This window comes from Tinamus guttatus, unplaced genomic scaffold (assembly GCF_059628265.1).
Source record: "Tinamus guttatus ecotype Peru unplaced genomic scaffold, ASM5962826v1 Tinamus_guttatus_pri_ptg000247l, whole genome shotgun sequence".
NCBI lineage: Eukaryota > Metazoa > Chordata > Aves > Tinamiformes > Tinamidae > Tinamus > Tinamus guttatus.
In genome coordinates, this window is record NW_028288781.1 from 6,833,625 (window position 1) to 6,852,162 (window position 18,538).

The following is an 18,538-nucleotide window of genomic DNA, read 5'->3' on the forward strand; positions in this document are numbered from 1 at the left end:
AGAGATCACAAGCTGAATATTCCAATAACAATCAACTCAAAATCTTTATTGCATCTGAAAATCTTGAGCAAAGAGCTCTGCATAACATTTTTGAGTTGAATGTTCCTCAAGTAGATGATTATTACAGCAGACTAGAGAGAAGGACTAAACACTAACACAGAGTACTGATCTCTGCAGATAATTAACTGAAAGGAAATCTCAAAATAATATTTGTCTCTTCTACAGCGCCTTTAATTTGAAAACCAAAACGCTTGCAGCAAAGAAGTTGCCCGTGCTGGGCTGCGGTTGCTTCCCGGAGGCTCCTCTGAGAGAGGCTGTTCAGTTGCTTGGTTTGTCCTCAGAGCTGGTCTGTCAGTCCTAGTCTTTTACTTCACCAGTGGAAGTCCTGTGCAAATCAGTGCACCATTATCAAAAAGCAAATTAAAAAACAAGCATTGCATAGCTATGAATTTAACTTTCTCATGTTTTCGTATTTAAACTGCTAAATCCAGAACTGTGGATGCTGTTTATACTGAAAAAAAAAAAAATCTGGAACATGAGTAGTTTTACATGCTGCACCATACATGTACTGGAGATCTACATAGAAACGTACTATTTTGAGAATCTTTCAGGGAAAAAAAAGTCGGAAATAAAGGCTTCTCTTTACAGGCGATGAATCTCATTGTACAATGAGTTTGTCAGATCCCTAACCTCTCTATATCGCTTTTCCTTTTATTATTATTATTATTATTATTATTATTATTATTCCCCCTTGGTGGTGTTGCCTTTCTGAAGAATGCATGTAGCAGGGCACAACGAAAGAATTTGCTTCTCTGGCCTTTTGAGATGAATTACATTTAAATCCAGTTCATCCAGTATCTGGGGGATCGTTAGCTTGTGTGCTGCTTCCCTTTAACCAGTCCTTTGCTGTTTTGACTTCATGATTCACCATCACTGTGTGTACATGAAAAAGAAAAAAACATTTGCGTCATGCTGCTTGGTTGCTTGTCTCTCTCTCAAAAAAACAACAACAAAAACATACTATCTTTCCAGCGTGCAAGAAGATTTTACCAGCAACCAAATGTGTCGGCCATGCAGTGCACGAAATGAACCCAGCTGTGGTGCTAGATACTGCGAGCGCGGGCTGCTCTGGTTTCTCTGCTGTCTGAAGAGGCAGCGCAGTGCAAGCTTTTTTCTGCTCACAGGCAAGAACTCAGCAAATTCCCCTCTTCTCACACTTTATGCTCATTTTTTACACATGGATTTTTTACATTAAGTTCTTTCTCACAATAACTGAATTTTATCTTTGTCCATCTGGTTTCTGCCTAAACAGTTTGCTTAATGGAATTTTCTTAATGATCTGTCTTGTTCACACCAACATTAAAACACGACAGTTTTATTAGCTGGTTTTATTAGCTAGGTTAGATTTCAGTCTGCCTTGACAGCCTGGCAGAGTCCTCCCCTGGACTTGCACTTTTTTCTTGGAGCATAGGTGGTATCTCCATAACACACAGGATAGCCCTTGGATTCGGGGGTTCCCCTCCAGTTCCCGCAGTGCTGACATGGAATGATGGCTCTGACATAGCCATAGCCATATCCATATCCATATCCATATCCATATCCATATCCATATCCATGAGAACACCATATCCAGCCCCAGTCCAGCTCCCTCCTGGTGCTGTCTGTTTCTAAGTCGTGTGACAGAGTAACATACCCAATTCCGAGATTCCTTATCTTGGCTGTCTTTGCCCACAAAGAAATAGGCAGATACCCAAAGAGCCTCCTGCCCTTGAAGCCCTGCTAGCTGGAGTTATGCACACACAGGCTGCGTACAAGACCTTTGCTCCAACACATCCTCGCTGTGTTGCATTACAAAATAGACAAGTACAAAGAGCTGCACTGTAAAGCTTCACCTTCTTGCCTTAAGCTCTGCCAAGGAAGAGGCCTTTTGCACAAAGGAAACAACATAACATTTACATTAAAAATATTTGGTTTAAGGGACTGCGAGAAATAGAGGGTTGTGATAAGACTGAAGCTGCTGTATGTTGTTACCCAGCACTGCACAAAAAGAAAAACATGCAGAATTATTCTTAGAGGTCTGGTTATAGATTGTTGTAAAAACTATACAATGGAAAAAAAAATGACCATTTTTTGCCTTACCTTCTCAACCTAGAAAGAAATCCTTAAAATTTATATTAAAAAATGTACCAATTAAGATTTCTAAGGCTATATAGTTTTAAAGCCACTACTGAAGTTTAAGGGGTCAGTTATAATCTTAATACTTTGCACCTTTTCTAAAGCACCTTGCTGAACTGAGGCCTGGGCTGGGAAGGAAGCTTTTCTCTCTGCTCCAGTTTCTTCCCTACCCAGGACATCCCTCCATAAGTCAGAGGATGGGAAGAGTGGGAGGGCGCCAAGCTGCACCCAAGGAAAACCGAACATCCTCAGTGGATCAGATAGAGGCGGCTTTGCTTCACCGTGTGCGGCAGCGCAAAGACCGGCACTGGGAAGCGCCAGGCTGCACCTCCGCGTGCGAGGGCAGCGCAGGGCCCCGGGGAGGGACTCCCCTGAGCCCTCGCCTGCCGCCGTGCCCAGCTGTGGCCAGCAGAGCCGCCGAGGCCGCTGCGTTCCCTCTGCTGCTCGCCCGCGGCATTTCAGCACTCGCCCTCAAAGCCAACGTGTAGCCCTTAATACGGAACCTTGTGGGCTCGCACTCAAGGCAGGCGACCTGCATTAACAAAAGAGCCAGGACGCTTTAGCCAGGGCTATTTCTCTTCCCAGATCTATGACATTCCTGGTCAACAGTAAGATTTTTGCTATAATGGTACCTTTGTTTCACGTCAGTATCTTTCACATTTCTTGCTCTAAAGAGCTGCTGAAGCAATCTATTTATTCACATGCAGTTCTCTTTTGAGCATTATTCAGCTAAGTTTGATCAGAAAAAAAAATGCATCTTGGTCTGATAAGGCTCAATCACAAAATGTATGGGAACCTATTTTTTGCTTACCAAGAAATCCCACAATTTCATATACTCTTTCTCCCAGAGATGAAGCATATTTCAAAATTTCACACAACATCAAATTTGAAAAAAAGTAGTTAGAGTTGAGGAAAACACTTAGAAATATTTCAACACTGCACTGCTCTTTCCTTTAACGTCTTTTTAAAACATACTAAAAAGTCACTTACTCTGAAAAGCAGTTTTGGAACAAAATTCATTCCGAAAATGTCAAAATATCAGTATTGAAATGCTTTGTTTGAGATGTTTTTAGAACAAACTTTTATCAAAATCAGTTTATTGTTCAAAATATTTGAGTCTCGATTAACCCTCCCCAGCATTTTATATAAAAGAAAATGCTCAAAAATGCTAAATAAGGTAAATGTTTCTCACATTGAGATATCATCAATAATACCTAAAAACAAATTAACATAATTTGAGAATAAATTTTCCCAAAGTGATCTTCAAGAATCTGAAATCGAACCTAATAATCTTGCATTTCGTATTTAAATAATATCTTTTTTTTTTCTGAGCAGTTCTGAGTGTCTTAAAGATGAATCCTACCTCTTTATTTGTATTTTTTTTGCCTTCTTACAACTTACAGATATAAATATTTTTAAAATTTGATTCTAAGGCACTGCTTATATGTACATTTATATGTATGTAAAGCATCACTCGTACGCTGTAGCAGTGTGTGTGTCTTCACTCAGACTGGGGCACACATATCTGAATGGCTTGCTTTCTGAATCAGGGCTTAAGCATCACTGTTGTGCTTTGAAGTGACAATATTCCTGTTTTGCAGATGGGAGCCTGAAATAGCAGGTAGCCCAAAGATATCTTTTCACAGTGAGGAACATAAGCAAAGCCTCTTGACTTACTCTGAGGTAATCCAAACTCAGGAGCACTCTAACAAAGACAGTATTTAAAAGGACAACTCGGGTCATAGGGCATGTGATTATTCTGATAAAAGTTGTTTTCTGGAGAGCAAACATAATGCTGAGGATGCCATTGTACCTCAGAAGTCCTTTGAACTATGCCTTATACCTGCTGGTGTTAATATATGGCTCGAAAAATCTTTGTCTTGGACTCCTCATTGCAGCAAGTAGTGCAGTTAGCAAATATATTTTAGAGAAATATTTTGCAATTACCTATCCTTACCAAATCTCCCCTTATGAGTCATCATTTAGAGTCTGGAAGGGAAATTCAGAGTGGCTTTCACAGTGTATCTGTGTAAAATGATTGGGCCTGTCTGCTTCTGGACCACCGGAGCCTAAGCTTTTGTTTAAAAAGGGAGGAGTCCTAAAGGGAAGCCTTCTAAATACAACTAAATACAGATAGCAGCAATGCAGCTGCCATGTGCTGAAGCTGTCCTGAAACAACAGCTTTACAGAAACTGAGTTGTAAACTCTCCTGCAAGGATGATTTAATGTCACTGCTATTTCATTCCTGAGCAAGGAAAGTGCAAAAAAAGGGACGGGGTATTTTGGAGATTTGCCCTGACAAGCGCCGCTCTATCAGAGGGGCCTTTTGATGGCAGAGCTGAGCCGGCTTCACGTCTGGCTGCCACTGGCAGCCCTTGTTGCTGCCCCCTGCAGCCCTGCCAGGCCAGGCCTGGTGCCTCACTCTGCATCATCTCCCTCAGGTGCCCCACTCACCTCCTTGGCTGCTCGCACGCCCTGCACCTATGGCACGAAGGGTTATCTTGGCAAGCTGCAAGTTTCATTGCTTGTTAGTGTCATGCAGCAGGGAGAAGAGCTGTTTCATCTATCCACGAAACGCAGCTGCACCATGACTGCATGGGCAGAAGTGAAGGCAGCCCCTTGCTGCCAGCTGAAACCCTAGACTCGGTTTTAATTAGCCAAATTTGGAATTTGAGCAGGATTCTGGGGTTCTGGCCAAAATCCTGAAGAAACCATCTGGAAAGTTTTAAAGCTTGCAAGCTCTTGGATTGTGCTTTTGCATCCACCTAGCAGGCCCTCCCCGGGATCTCCGTGTGGGACCATGGGTTAGTGCCAGGGCTCCTGGGAAGCCCTGCCCTGGGGGCACCAGGGAAATCCTTTGGCCTTCTCCTGGGGCCAGTCAAACCCTGTCCTGCAGGCCAAACCCCAGCTGAAACATTCCGCTGTGGTTCCCAGGGACATACAGGCACCTCGTGGCATGGAGGATCTGGGTGCTTCCCTTCGCCTTGTTCCTTGTTAGTGACAAGTGCCAAGGAAGCCATTCTGAGTGCTTGTATTAACACCTCAGGAAACTGTGATTAAAATCTGATCAGCTGGTAAAACTCCCTCTGTACCATCTGGTTGTCTTGTCTCACACAGGTTTACAACTGCAAGATTATTTATGGGTGCAATTTACAGGCAGCGACTGGTGTAAAAATAAAAGAGCGTCAAATCATTTGTTTGAGCTGAAATCAAAGTCCTTGAATATAAAACCTTTAAAATTTAAATAGTTTTTTTTTAAGTCTGTTTTATAATTATATACATAAAATTTGAAATCACACAGATCACTCTTTTTCAAATAATAAAGTAAATTAAAAGTACCTTGGGTTGGCAATTGATTCTTTTTCTTCTTCTCTTACAGTAGGCAGACATTCACATTCAGCTAAAAAAGAATAAAAAAAACAAGGAAATAGTTACTCTCAGCAACTCTTCTCCATTTGTTTCAAAATTGCATCAACTTTTTGGTGCAGCTATTGTAGAATTGAAAACCGCAGCATATTTTTCTACAGTCTTTTATCTGTAATATCTGCTTATTCTATGTAGCGTAATGTTTTGTGTTTTAAAGCCTCCAGTCCTTTGATAAACGTTGTGGTATTATTTTTTTATTATTGTTATTTATTTTTCAGTTGCTTGTGTACACACATACAAATGAACTACTTTGAGGTCTGTTTACTATAAGCTGCAGTGAGGAGGACTATTTGGTAACCTTCCTCTGTTTATGGTTGCACCTACACTTTCATAGCACTAGTCCAGCCTGGAATTTGGGACTGCAGTTTTAGGGAACAGTACTGAAGAAAAATATGTAAAATGTTCACTCCCTTTTCTCTACAGAATTTTTAACATCATTTTGCAGCACTATTTCCCCATGCACTGTACTTTAATGCCTTTATTTCATTACTGTTGTTTAGCACATGTTTTCTGATAGTGCTCACAGGCTGAGAAGGTCAAAACCGCATCATGTGGAGCACCGTGCTAATGTAAAGAAACACTCCAAAGAGTTTTATATCCTGAAAAACAAAATGTCTTTAGGAGGTCAGGCAAATGAGCCATGTGGATGTAAGACGAGAGAGAAGAAATGAAAAAAATACCAGGATTTCAGCATTTCTTAGCAAATAAAGAGCCGTTAGTAGAACTTTCTATGTATCATTTCATCATCCGCTCTCATTTAAATAGACCTGACTCTTTTGAGGAGAACCATGAAGGAGGTTATAAGGCCTGTAAAGATTTTTAACTGGGACATTTCAGGTGGGAGAAAAATCAACAAAAATATAAGATGCTTCACAGGCAAGAAGTTGAATGATGCTGGAGGTGGAAGTTACAGTGGGTACCAATTGCTCCATGAGCTAATGGACCTGGCAGAGAGGCTATAGATGGGGAAAGACGCTAGCAGCGAGGAGGAGCAGCAGCTTGTGTTTGATGGCAGAGAGGTGGCAAAGGAGGGGACGGAAGCAAAACGGGGAGGGGTGTAGGCAAGTGACAAGCCTGGAGGAGGATCCTGGCAGCAGTTTTGAGTAAACAGCTTTCAGACCTAAGAGTAAAGAGCAGTTTCTTCTACAGTAGCATAACATGGAACACAACCATAAAAACTCTGGAGGCTGACAGGACTGGATGCTTCAAATAAACTGCTACTTAGCATTAAAAATATATTTAAAACTTTAAATAATATTCACAGTTATACTTGTGTTTAATAAAAGCTTCCACTGGAAACTCAAAACATTTATGATATTCCATCATATGTTAAAAATAAGCTCCCACACAAACAAAACTACTGCTCTGAAAAATTCTACCCCTGACATTTGTGTGGCTATTTTAGTAGCAGAGAGTCAAGAACACAACTAAAAATGTTTTAGGAAAATCAGTGACACAAATACAAAATGCCTTACATTGATTTTCTATTCATGGTATCTACCTCAGCTAGAAAGAGAGGGATGATGGAGTAGAGGGGTTACCATGTACCATTTTTGTTCATGCTGTTCATCCATTTATCAAGCTCTTCCATTTCTATCTCCATAACAGAGGGTGTGTCTTCTTCAAAAATAGGACTTGAGAAGAGGAGAGATAAAAAAAAAAAAGGCATTACACAAAACTCTTAATTCAGTAGTCCTATAATGTAGTAATTTTGCCTGAGACTTGCTCTTCCAAGATACCAGACTTCCAGGAATGTGTTTCTAGAAAGGTGTCCTGATCTAGTAAGCTGAAAACATGTCAGCCCAAGGGATAAGAATGAAAGAGCTGCCAACAGGTCGGCTGTGTGCTGTCAGTCAGCAAGACATGGACTTGGTGCAACATCACAGCACAGCTTAGGGATATCTGTGAGCAGAAGACCAGTGTGACTATTCAAGTATTGTCCCAACGGCAAATGGAAAACTGAGATTTTTTAAAATAGTTGATCTCAGCCCTACTGGAACACACAGCTAAAGTCCTATTGCTCCGAGGATAAAAGCACGGGGCCTAAGGTTTCATCTGAACTATGACTGACATTGGCAGCAACTTAAAAAAGGGAAGGTCATAACTCTAGCAACTTAATATATAGTAATTTAACTATAGTATTTATTTTAATGTCTTTGTTTACTCTTCCCTTTACTGATTATTCCTAGACCTGCACAGAAAATAACAGCACTTTTAGCAGAAACATGTCCTTTTTTTTTCCCACGATCCCATTATAATAACCTCCATTACTCACTAGCAAGATGGAACTCAATAAAAGGCAATGATAAAAATTATCACTTAGATAACAACCATGCAGCTTGCAACTTGTTTTTCCGGAAGCTCAAGAATCACTTCCATGGCAGCTGGGAGATCTTTTCTGTCTCATGTAAGATTGAGAAGACAAACTTGAAAAGCCAGGGAGTAAGACAGAGCTTATTCTGGACAGTAAAAACATATGATGGGAGGGAGAACTGATCTCCCTTGCTCACGGTGTATCTCTGTCTTGTGGTGCCCTGACAGGGGCAGCACCAGGGTTGCCTGCGTCAGGCAGGGCGGCTCTTACAGGTCATGAGTCCTTGTACGACTGCTCTCGCCCCGGCTAATGTTAACTCCTGTATTCTGGTTCTGGTCTTATGTCTCCTCTGCCTGCTAAGTAAGGAGATGACACTTCAGACAACTTTTTGGGATCTGCCCTACGGTAGCTTTAACAGCCTCTAGAGATAGTTGATAACTGCATATGGTAGGAGTGTTTAGGGTATGGTTAAATTAAATCAGATAATAAAGGAGTTAAAATTATTATGTCTTGTTAGAGCAAAAGAATCAGAAAAAAAACCATATTATTATCCATAAACTTTACCTTTTTACATTTTCACTTCCCAGCTCATCTGGAAAAGAAAAAGTTTGGTGTTCATAGTTACAGTTTGTGTACATATAGGGTCTGTATAACAGGCAAATCTTACAGAGGGTCACTTAAAACACATTCCATTTTCAAAAAGCCTATAGCTTAACTTTTAGATGAAAGGCGAAACATCTCAACCTGCCTATAATTTTCAGATAAGCCCATTGCTCTTAATCTTTAACACACTGCAGGAGCTTGTTACTAGCTTAGCCTTGCTGGGAACGAGCAGGCTGTTAGCACCACGGTGGGCATGAAACTACAGACACCCCATTCCCTGGGCAAAACAAAAGTAATGAGAAAAGTGCCACTCTGAGAAGGAAGCGCTGCTGCAGAAATTGTTTCCTGAAAACACCAGGACGTTTTGCTGCAGACTGCGTGCAGTCACTGCGTCTCTGCATGGAGACCGTGGGAGCCGCTCATGGAGAGAAGTGGGGAGGTTTGTACGGCAGCTTAAATCTCGGTTAGGTAAATGATGCTGAGCTGGCCAGTTGCAAAAAGTAATATAAAGCTAGTTATGGCCCTCGGATGAAGTAAAGCTGGTAAACAAGCAGAGTAGCAGCCATTATTCAGGGTACTGACTTCCCCTCCAAGGATTCTTGAAGTGATCAAAAAGCTTCAGCTCTCAAAATGAGCAAAGAACACCATAGAGCACCCACATTGCACGCTGCCTTCGATCAGCTTATTTTGGACTGAGCGCAGCTGGTTGGGTGCTGGAGTCCCCCGCTCATTCCAGCCTGTTCCCTTGCTGCCGAGCCAACCCACGGCTGGGAGCTGTGAGGATGCCCAAAATGCCGGCCCCGAGCGGGAAGCGCAGGGCGAGAGACGCGCGGCACCGCGCGGCACCGCATCTCTGCACACACTTCGTGCCATCTGGGCACGGGCAGGCGGCACGAGGCCTCTCTGTGAGCTGAGCCTTTGCTCACACTGTGACCCGGGGATAAGGCAGGCGCGTGCTCAAAATGCCATGAGAAACGAGATCAAAATGAATGGCTACAGGCTGACGTATTGAAAATGGCATTCACATTCGGTAAAGGCACTGGAATGACCATTTTGGTAGTTCACTTACCAACTACATATTTTTAACACGACACCTTTGTTTGGTTTCTGCTGCTTAACATTTGAGACTTAGGGATTTCTTTGTTAACGGAGTATACGCTGCTTCCTGAAATATTGCTCTTCCTATTGCAGCATGCAGCCAGTGTGAGCACGTGATTCCTAAGTAATTACTTTGATCTTCACAAGTGATTTCATAGCTACTAACACCCTACAGGATCTCTCTAAAAATGCCCCTTAAAATGCTTTTTGCTTGTTCTTATTTTATGGAAGCTCCAAGAAATGTAAGAAAAGCTTTCCTCTGTGGATAATACAGGCAATAGAAGCATTAAATTCACCTTGCATGGCATTATTAACCACAAAGAGAGGATAACTATGCAGAGTTACATCTTCATTCCATTATCAGAAGGAGGCAGAACTTGCTGCTGCGTCTCCTGTGGGTGTACAAAGCGAGCAGGAGGTGCCAAAAAGCAGAACTAGTTCATACCTAAAGGAGAACTAAGTATGTAGAAATCGCTCACCAGGGGTAACAGATTCTTTTCTATATATGAAACATAAAAATAAAAACAGAGAAATACATCCTAAATGCGGTATTCCAGTCCTTGGAATAACTTTTTGTTCATGTCACGTGTTCTAAAAATATCCTTCTGATGTGTGAGAAGATAGATTTTACCTTGTTTAGACTTTTTCCTTTTGTGATGTATGACAAAAAATGTGATCAGCAAAACCAACAAGACCAGCAGCACCGCGGGGACAACATATATGAAGACAGACTGTTCTGCTGTTTCTTGACTGTCATTATTGCTCACAGTATTCAGTTCAGTACTTTCTGTTTCAAAGCTGCTCTCAGTAGCTCTTGTAGCAACGTGTTCATGGTCATCCACGGGCGCAGAATATGTAGTAGGCATAGCAGGAGGAGGTGTTGTTGTAATGGTGGGTAATATTGGTGATCCATCTCCTGAACCAACAGTTTGACTCTCCAAGCCTGTCAAATATATGAGGGCAACTTAACATTTTCTGGTTTGTGTCGACATTCTCATTAAGTCAAAGCATACAGCTCTATTCAAGCGACTTCTCTAAACCAAAGAAAAAGCCAGTAAATGCACATACTGCCCAGGGAGGCTGTGGAGGCTCCTTCTCTGGAGATCTTCAAGACCCGCCTGGATGCCGCCCTGTGCCACGTGCTCTAGGTGTCCCTGCTGGAGCAGGGGGGTTGGACTAGATGATCTCTGGAGGTCCCTTCCAACCTCAACCATTCTGTGATTCTGTGATTCTGCGACACACACACATTTGACAGCATGGGCACTACATGTATAACTACATTGCAAATTTTCAGCTGGCTTTTACTGAGATACATCAGCATACGTGGTCTGTCTTGCACAAACATATGTTTTTCCTGCAGGTTCACAGTCAGTCTCGCCCTTACTGTAAAAGTCATCTCAACCATCCCGTCCTGCTCCACTCCTCAGGCTCCGCGCATGTGGGCTCAGCCTCTCCCTTCGCCCTCCTTCCTGCCAGGTCAGCACCATGCACAGAGACCGTGACCCCAGGCTCACCAGTTCCTCCAGCTCACTAATTTCTCAGCCTCTGTGCCTTTCTCAGGTTTGTTAAATCCACTTAACTGCACGGCAAATAAAGAACAGGTTTGCTGAAGGAAAGTGTGAACCCTGCACAAGCTGCTGACTCTCATTTCTGCATGGACTAGAAGAGATAATAGCACAGAGACTTTATTACATACAAATGTAGTAACTGCTACAGGCTGGGGAAGGAGCATGTGGTCTTCTTTCATGAACGTTAGGGTGGGTTTTCTGAATCTTGATTTGAGTTTTGACTCGATTTAGCATATGTTTGGCAAGGAAAGTGGCTAAAATTGGCTACACTGGTCTTAGTAAAATCTTTATTTTTTGAGGCTGATTAAGAGGTGGTATTGCTAATTGTTATGGGGTTTAAAGCCTAATGTCACTACAGCAAATTCTGGCTTGATACTATGTTCCATACTGATGCCAAATTTGCTGTTGTTGCAGGGATCAATCCTTAGATAAATGACACCAGTAAGCTGTCGCATGCAAAACCTTCAATAATTCCCTTAGCATGAAATTAACTGATGACTTTTTGTGTTATCTGCCCGTTCAGATACTGTGCTGGCACGGCACAGCTCTTGTTCTGTGGAATAAAGCAGCAGAGGCTTTCATGACTTTTGCAATGACAAGATTCTTGCTGTTCTTGTAAAGTGCTGGGCAACCACAGTTTCCACTAGAGTTAGCAAGAGCTTATGGTTTTCAGCACCTCATTGCTGGCATTTCAAATCTCACAGGACTGGAACCAGAAGTACTTAGCATTTTAAATGCTTTTGTAAACACATTAATCTTCATAATGGCCCTGAGAGATGAGCAGTTATCATCTCCATTTACAAATGAGAAATCAGGAGGACAGCAAGCTGCCCTTCGCAGGACACCAAGCGAGAGAGGAAAGCTGTGATTAGAGCGCTATCTCATGCTTAATCCGCTCTGCAGCATCTCTTCTCCTGTCAGATTTTTCTTGAAAAGTAGATGAGTATCTCATGAGACAGTTTTCCAGAAAACCCAATTCAAATGAAAAAAATGACCTGAGTGTGGCAGCAGTGATTTGTCTAGATTTTTATGCCCCATACTGATCACTTCAGTCTGTCTTTGAAACAAAGAAAAAAAATAATGCTTAATAAATAATGCCTGGTACTTTATTAAAGTATTTCAATATTGCAAAGATCACCGATCTCTGCAATACAATAATCACAGTGTTAGTTCTCCAGTAGTAAAGCACTTTACGCCAAGTGCCTTAATGTCACTTGCTTCTCTGTTCGGTACTTCAGTGAAGAGCAAAGCAAGATCTCACTCTCCTGTGCACACCATGACCCCTTGCATTTGTGTGTTTGCTTTTCCACCCATGCCCATGATATGGTGGCTCTCCTTTATCCTATCCAGAAGGAATGGAGGGAGATCTCTCCATTATTATTTTTGGCCCTTGACTTCCCTTTCCAGAAATAGTTCATAGTCCCCAGAGTTTGCAGTAACAGTAACCTTATGTATTATTGTTGTTTCATGAAGCAGCAAGGCCGCACATCAGATCCCTGCATGATTAACCACACTGCTGGCAGAGCAGACGAACCATCTCCGTGTCGCACAACGACCCCTACGACCTTGCTTCATGTTCCTCTTCTAACCTGTCGCCTGACGCATTTGATATATGGATAAGGACAAGCCCATTGTTAAAAACAGTGCAAGTGGGAAAGGGTGTGGAGGAAAGAGCTTATTTTCCAGCTACTATCAGAGTTAAAATGAATTTTTCAAATGTTTAAAACGTGATGTGACTTTAAAGCAAAAGCAACAGTCACATCTCATTAACTACAGCACTAAACTTGTAGTTGGAATTTTTGCCGTACTTGATTTCCAAGACAGCCTTTTTCAATGTCTCTGTTACTTTTTATATGCCTGTTTTGAGCTACAAAGCAGATTTCAAATCATTTGTCTCTGTGTGAAAGAGAATTACCCTTTCTACCCGATAGACAAAAAAAATGGCAAAGCACAGAGAGTGACCTTGTTACCACATATTTTTGTCCACTTTGCGTAGTTCCAGGGACAAAGCAGCATCTTTTATTTGAACACAATTTTGTTTAAAAGGATCTTTTCTTTGAGTAGATTAAATAGTCTCTCAACAAAAGGGCAGCCAATTGCACAATGCACTAGTAAGGATATTGCTCTTAAATCTTGTGTTTAGCCTCTGAGGACCAGAGCTCAATCTCAGACTCAGGTCTCTGGTGATGAGCACCCTACCTGCTTATTAATACAGGACAGGGGCTCTTCTATCTCCCCTCTATTGCTTACAGATTGAAGCTTTGCATAGTGATAAAACGATGGGCTGTGCCTGAGTGGGCTTCACAGGCTGCAACCAGGACAAACTTCCATGTCTGGCCCCAGCAGCAGAGGTGGGCACGGGGATGTGACATGAAAGCTGAGTGTTGCAAGACTTGGAGCTTGGCAGGGGAGCACCTGAAAGGCAGAGCCTTTGTGGGATATTGTTCAAGGATTTTCTCCATGCCCAGAGGCAGATTTGCTGGAGTCATCTGCAATTGGGCTTCATTTTGCAAATATCTAATTAGCTCCCTTCAAAATGGAATCAGACCATAACATAACATTTGTTTGGGATGGAAAATCAAGGCTAATGGAGTGAAACAAGGAGGGAGTCAAATCTTACAATAACCATGACCAATATTTTGTCTAAACTATGATGCTGGAGACTTGGCACTTGCACTGCAGGGAGCCAATGGGCACCCGCCACAGCTTCCACCCAACTCACACTGCCGCTTTCCTTCCCTCCCCTCCAAGCAGAAGGAGGAAGGGAGGAACTGCTGCCTGGCTGGGCTCATCCTAATGGACGTTTGGGTACAACCTAATGCATGCTGGAAACTAAGAAGCTCCCAAGTTTCCACCACTGATTTAGTCCTCATGGGATCAAAACTCGACCATTTCACCACTGAGAAAGCACTCGCGGCCGCTCAACGGAGGTTCCACTCGGGGTCTTATGAAAAGGCTGTTACCATAAAGGTACAACACTGTACATCACCATAGGATACCATTTGGTATTGTCTGATTATAAAATACGCTCTAATTACTAATGGAAGTTGTCTGCATTTTAGAGGTGCTTCCAAGCCTGCCTTTCAAGGGAGGCAGAGGGAGTTAAGCTACTGAGCAGCTCTGCAGACTAGGCTCTGAGCAAGTAGATGCAAACAACATTTATTTTGCTGCTGCACTTGCTTCTCTGATGTCTGTGTTGTAGCACTAAGAGACACTGATATGAGTTTCTTGATGGACTAAGTAGGCAAACAGGTTTCTGATTCTAGTTGGATGAGGGGCAAGGAAAAATAGCTGCAGTCAGCACATTCAGTTCTGCTGTTAAATCATCAGTCAGCCTGCTGTGTTCTCACCAAGTGCTTGGATTGGAGTCTCCCAAGGGGATGTTTCCTGTTACACTGTAGTTCCTGCCTCCTGAAAAAAAAAAGAGGCGGGGGACAGAGTAGAGGAAAAGCAAGATCTAAATCAAAGGAATAGTCTGAATGGTTACTTTGAAAGGGATTTTTTTTCTTTCTTCAAACTTTCCTCTAAGCTATAAAAATACAGTAAAAGGAAGGCTCAGGAGAGGGAAACAAGGCACATAGAGTTATAATACTGTGCATATCGGTGTAAAGTTACTATATTCTGCACTGTTCTTTTCCAAATAAGCATTCCTCCTGGTGCTTTGCCTGGATGGTTATTGCTCCTATCCCTTGACTCATTCCTGTTCTGTTTCCCTCCCCGCATTTACTGTTTATCTAAGAAGTGCCTTTTCTTGCCGTGGTCAGGGCATGCCCAGGCTGCATGTCACGGCAGGTCCCAAATATCCACCTGGCTGGATGAGGAATCCTTGAAACCCTGGAGGATACCTGTCAGCCCATCTGCTGAAGTAAAGCTAACATTTCAGCATAGTTAATCTGTAGGCAAGATCCAATTAAAATGGGTGCTTAGAAAGTGTCATCTAGCTATAACCTGAAACAGGAAGTAAATATTTAAGTTTATTTCCAGACAATACAAAAAGCTTTTTCTTATTATTCTGCCTTTCAGCCTAAGTGCTCTTTTAACTGCCAGTGTTGCGGGTGTTGAAAATTGAGTCACACATCTTAGAGTCGAACTGTGGGCCTTTAGTTTCGTTTATCACCCCTATGAGTAAGGTTTTGAAAACCGAATTAACCAGGTAGTTACATCTGTTTAATCTTGTGGCCTTCCAGCTGTGCCTCAGTGATACCTGTCAGCACTGCTGCATTCAAAAAAGTGGGATGCAAATCTCCAGTGCTCCTTGCTCCCAGGAGGATGCTGAAATTAAAGATTTCAAGGCTCTGGAGGCTCTCCAGCAACCATTAAATCTCTCAAGGGACAACAGACTGTGTTCAATGACTGGCTTTGGGCATACGGTCTTGCTGATGTAAGGGACAGATTTCCTGAGATGGCCCTGAGAGCACAGGAATAAAATGCAGTAAAAGTTTGTGTGTATGGATAAAATGAAGAAATAGGGGGGAATCCATACAAAGAATTGATCTGAAATGTTATTTTAATCTGCTTTTTAGGGGCACTGAAGAGTGGATGTAGCATATCTGCATTTCTGATTTTACTGCTTTGCTAGAAAACTGCAACAGACAATTCTGAGGAGTTCAAACCAATTTTGGAGTTTGTTACTCTAGGGGGGAAAGAAGTCAAAGGGGTCCTTAGAGGCCTTGGCTTCGTATGAGATTTTCCCGAAAATGTGCTTCTCTGCAGATTAGTGGGTTTCTACAAGTACTCATGAACCAGACTGCTGAAAACCTGGATCTTTGATAGGGGTGTTTCTTTGAATGACAATGCAAAGCAATAACACAGAGAGACGGCAAAAATAAATCACTACCTGCAATGATCCCAGCTCTTCCATTTAGAGATCTTGCACGTATTGCTGTTTCTCTTTTTCAAGCATTTTGTTGCCGCGTAGCTCCGTGCATGAGAAACACTGCAGTTTCCCATGTGCTTCACAGAGGGCCAAGGGCCCTGGAAAATGCCTCAGACTCGGCTTGAGACAGGAGCAAAAGGGAAAAAAGCTCCTTTAAAGGATCCGCCGTGTTAAAGGTTGTGAGAGAGAAGGATCCCCCAGGAGGCTGCCCAAACTGCACAGGCTCATACATCACTGACCTGGTGGCTGCAGGGAATACGATCCCCTACATAGACAGATACCCCTGCAATGTCATTCCCCCCTAGGCGCGAGGCAGCAATGCCCCCCTTCCCGCCTCGCAGTCAGAGCAAGCCCTGGCTGCGTTCGGCACTGGAAGCGCATTTGGGCCTGTGCGATTCCTCTTGCAATCTGCTGGGACTTGCTCCCTTGCATGGAGGAAGAGTTCCTAAATCAACTACAATTTAGAGGTGGATCTACCAGTAAGAAGCCTCTGGAGCCAGCGGGAAATTGGTTGGGGCAGGTGCTGTGTGAAATCACGTTGCTGCTATGAGCAGCCCTGCAATGCCCACCACAGAGAAGGGCAGGCAGGTGCTGCAGCAGCCGGGGAACAGGGCCACAGGATCAGGGACTCAGGCCCCTCCGGCACATGGAAACGGTGACAGAAGTCCTGGTGTCAGCACTGCGCGAGTGATTCCCGTCAGCTCCCAGGTGCATTAAGAAAGTTACAACTTAAGTAAACCCCATTTCTTATGTCTTGCCTCTCCATTTCTCTGGAACAATTCTTGCTATTTCTAGGACGGATTGTGTCTCAGTTTATAATGGGACTTTTTCCTCCTATTAGTGTGATTTTAAGGCATGTCCAAAGCTCAGAACATATTTTCCTACCATACTTGTAACGCAGTAGGATTGGTATTTATGCAGACAAGACTGAACCATTTTATAACTTGCTTAGGTCATTCTTACAGCTAAGCAAGATTCCAGTCAGTGATAAGGTCTGCAGCGTGCCTGGAGCCTGCAGCCCTGTTTTACAGACTTGTTATAGTTCTGGTTTTAAGGAAAAAAAAAAACACCCAATACTTTTTTAAAATCTTGATAGGAGAAATCTAGCGATAGGTGAGAGTGACAGTCCTTTCCGTCAGCGTCGTGGAGCTCTCGCTCGCTATACGAACCCTTCTGGTGCACACAGAGGAACGGCGGGAGCCCTACGCCTGGCGCCAGTGGGCTCAGAGGTGCTGCCTCTGCAGGGCTTCGTGCGCGCAGCTGCCTGTGCTGCCCGGCTGCTGGACCTACGGGCTGCTCGGAAATGCGTGTGGCACAACGCGGATGAGAGCCCGCGCCACAGCACACAGGCTCGCCAGCGTTTCGCTGCACGTGGCTTTTCTGCTTGCAGTTCTTCCCTTCAAAATGTGTCCAAATCCACAGTGCCAAATACTTTGTTCTGCAGCCTAGGATTCAAAACATTTGTCTCCAGAACTGGCTGTTCTTTTGTTAAACGGGTTCCAGTTCATTGCAGCCACTAAAGTACTCAGCTGGCGCTTGTATGGGAAGAGTACTTGTTCTTTAACTTTGCTATTAAATGATGGTCGTACAGCCACGGGATTAAAAAAATACGACGAAAAGCAGCAAATTATTAAAATTGCAACAAAGACTTCTAAGGAGAAACTCCGGATGCCTATACACTTGCAATTTATGAATTTTAGGTTTCAATTGCTGCCGTTCCAGATTATGACTAAGGAAAAAAGTCAAAGAGCTGAAAGCAGAGACGGTGAATAAAGCTAAAAGAAGCCGAATGCAAGTTTTCACAAATCCTCTCCTAGAGATCAGTTTTAGGGTGTTGCCTCCGACTCAGTGCTATAGCTGCAGGCACAAAACGCGTCTCGCAGTCCTACTTTGGAAGGTAAAAAGCGCTGTATTACTTACTATTGTCGGCAGATCCTTCAGTGAGGAAGAGGACAGAAAGCACCGTGATGAGGCTTGGGCTTTGCATGTTACCCCTTCAGTGATCAGGCTGGATGTTCTCTTTTACTTTCTCCCTGGTTCACGAGAACATTTACATTTCCTGTTTCCTGCCTGAGTGCATCTGAGTTAAATTTCTTCAGGAGATGGACTCTGTTTGATTGCTTTTAGGAAGTGATGTAATATGGTCTGGGCCTGTCAAGCAAGCGATGATTGCAAAAGAAAAAAAAAAAGTTGCTCTTCAAGCACTAATTCAGCTGCAACACCTATGTGCTTTTGGTGAGGGTGTTGCTAGTCTTCTCTGTTCTTCTGGACCCCGCCGCTTTTTTTTTCTTACTTATGAATTTAATACTATAATCTAAATTCAGGGTCCTGTGGATGATTATCATATAAATATCTAGGCAGGAATCTGATACAAAAAAAAGGTCAATGTGTTTTAATTCAGGTTGCCTTCAGAGGGGTTAGAGTGGGCAGATTTCAATATCGTCCCTGGTTTTCAAGCTCTAACTCCCCCACCAGCAT

At 43.0% G+C, this 18,538-nt stretch overlaps 1 protein-coding gene across 4 annotated transcripts; it reads right to left on the minus strand.

The window, feature by feature from the left end:
* Window positions 1-209: 209 nt before the first annotated feature.
* TMEM154 (transmembrane protein 154) lies at window positions 210-18,243 on the minus strand. Of its 4 annotated transcripts, XR_015913502.1 has the most exons (7): window positions 17,981-18,243; window positions 10,248-10,559; window positions 8,480-8,507; window positions 7,150-7,235; window positions 5,515-5,575; window positions 835-933; window positions 210-385 (listed from the first exon to the last, which is right to left on the minus strand). XR_015913502.1 is itself a non-coding variant. In XM_088526622.1 (6 exons), the coding sequence occupies exons 1-6, from the start codon at window positions 18,045-18,047 to the stop codon at window positions 358-360; spliced, it is 582 nt and encodes a 193-aa protein (XP_088382748.1). In that variant the 5' UTR covers window positions 18,048-18,243; the 3' UTR covers window positions 210-357. The 4 variants fall into 4 exon arrangements, 2 of the variants coding, with proteins under 2 accessions (XP_088382748.1, XP_088382749.1); XM_088526622.1 differs by lacking the exon at window positions 835-933; XR_015913503.1 differs by lacking the exon at window positions 210-385 and having other exon boundaries at window positions 742-933; window positions 7,103-7,235.
* Window positions 18,244-18,538: the final 295 nt, after the last annotated feature.

Bases quoted from the DNA above. Each gene is read 5' to 3' on its own strand.
- TMEM154 (XM_088526622.1), bottom strand. From the start codon at position 18,047: ATGCAAAGCCCAAGCCTCATCACGGTGCTTTCTGTCCTCTTCCTCACT. The intron at 10,560-17,980 runs GTAAGTAATACA...TATATTTGACAG, and splicing joins TGAAGGATCTGCCGACAATA to GCTTGGAGAGTCAAACTGTT. The intron at 5,576-7,149 runs GTACATGGTAAC...ATTCTTTTTTAG, and splicing joins GAACAGCATGAACAAAAATG to CTGAATGTGAATGTCTGCCT.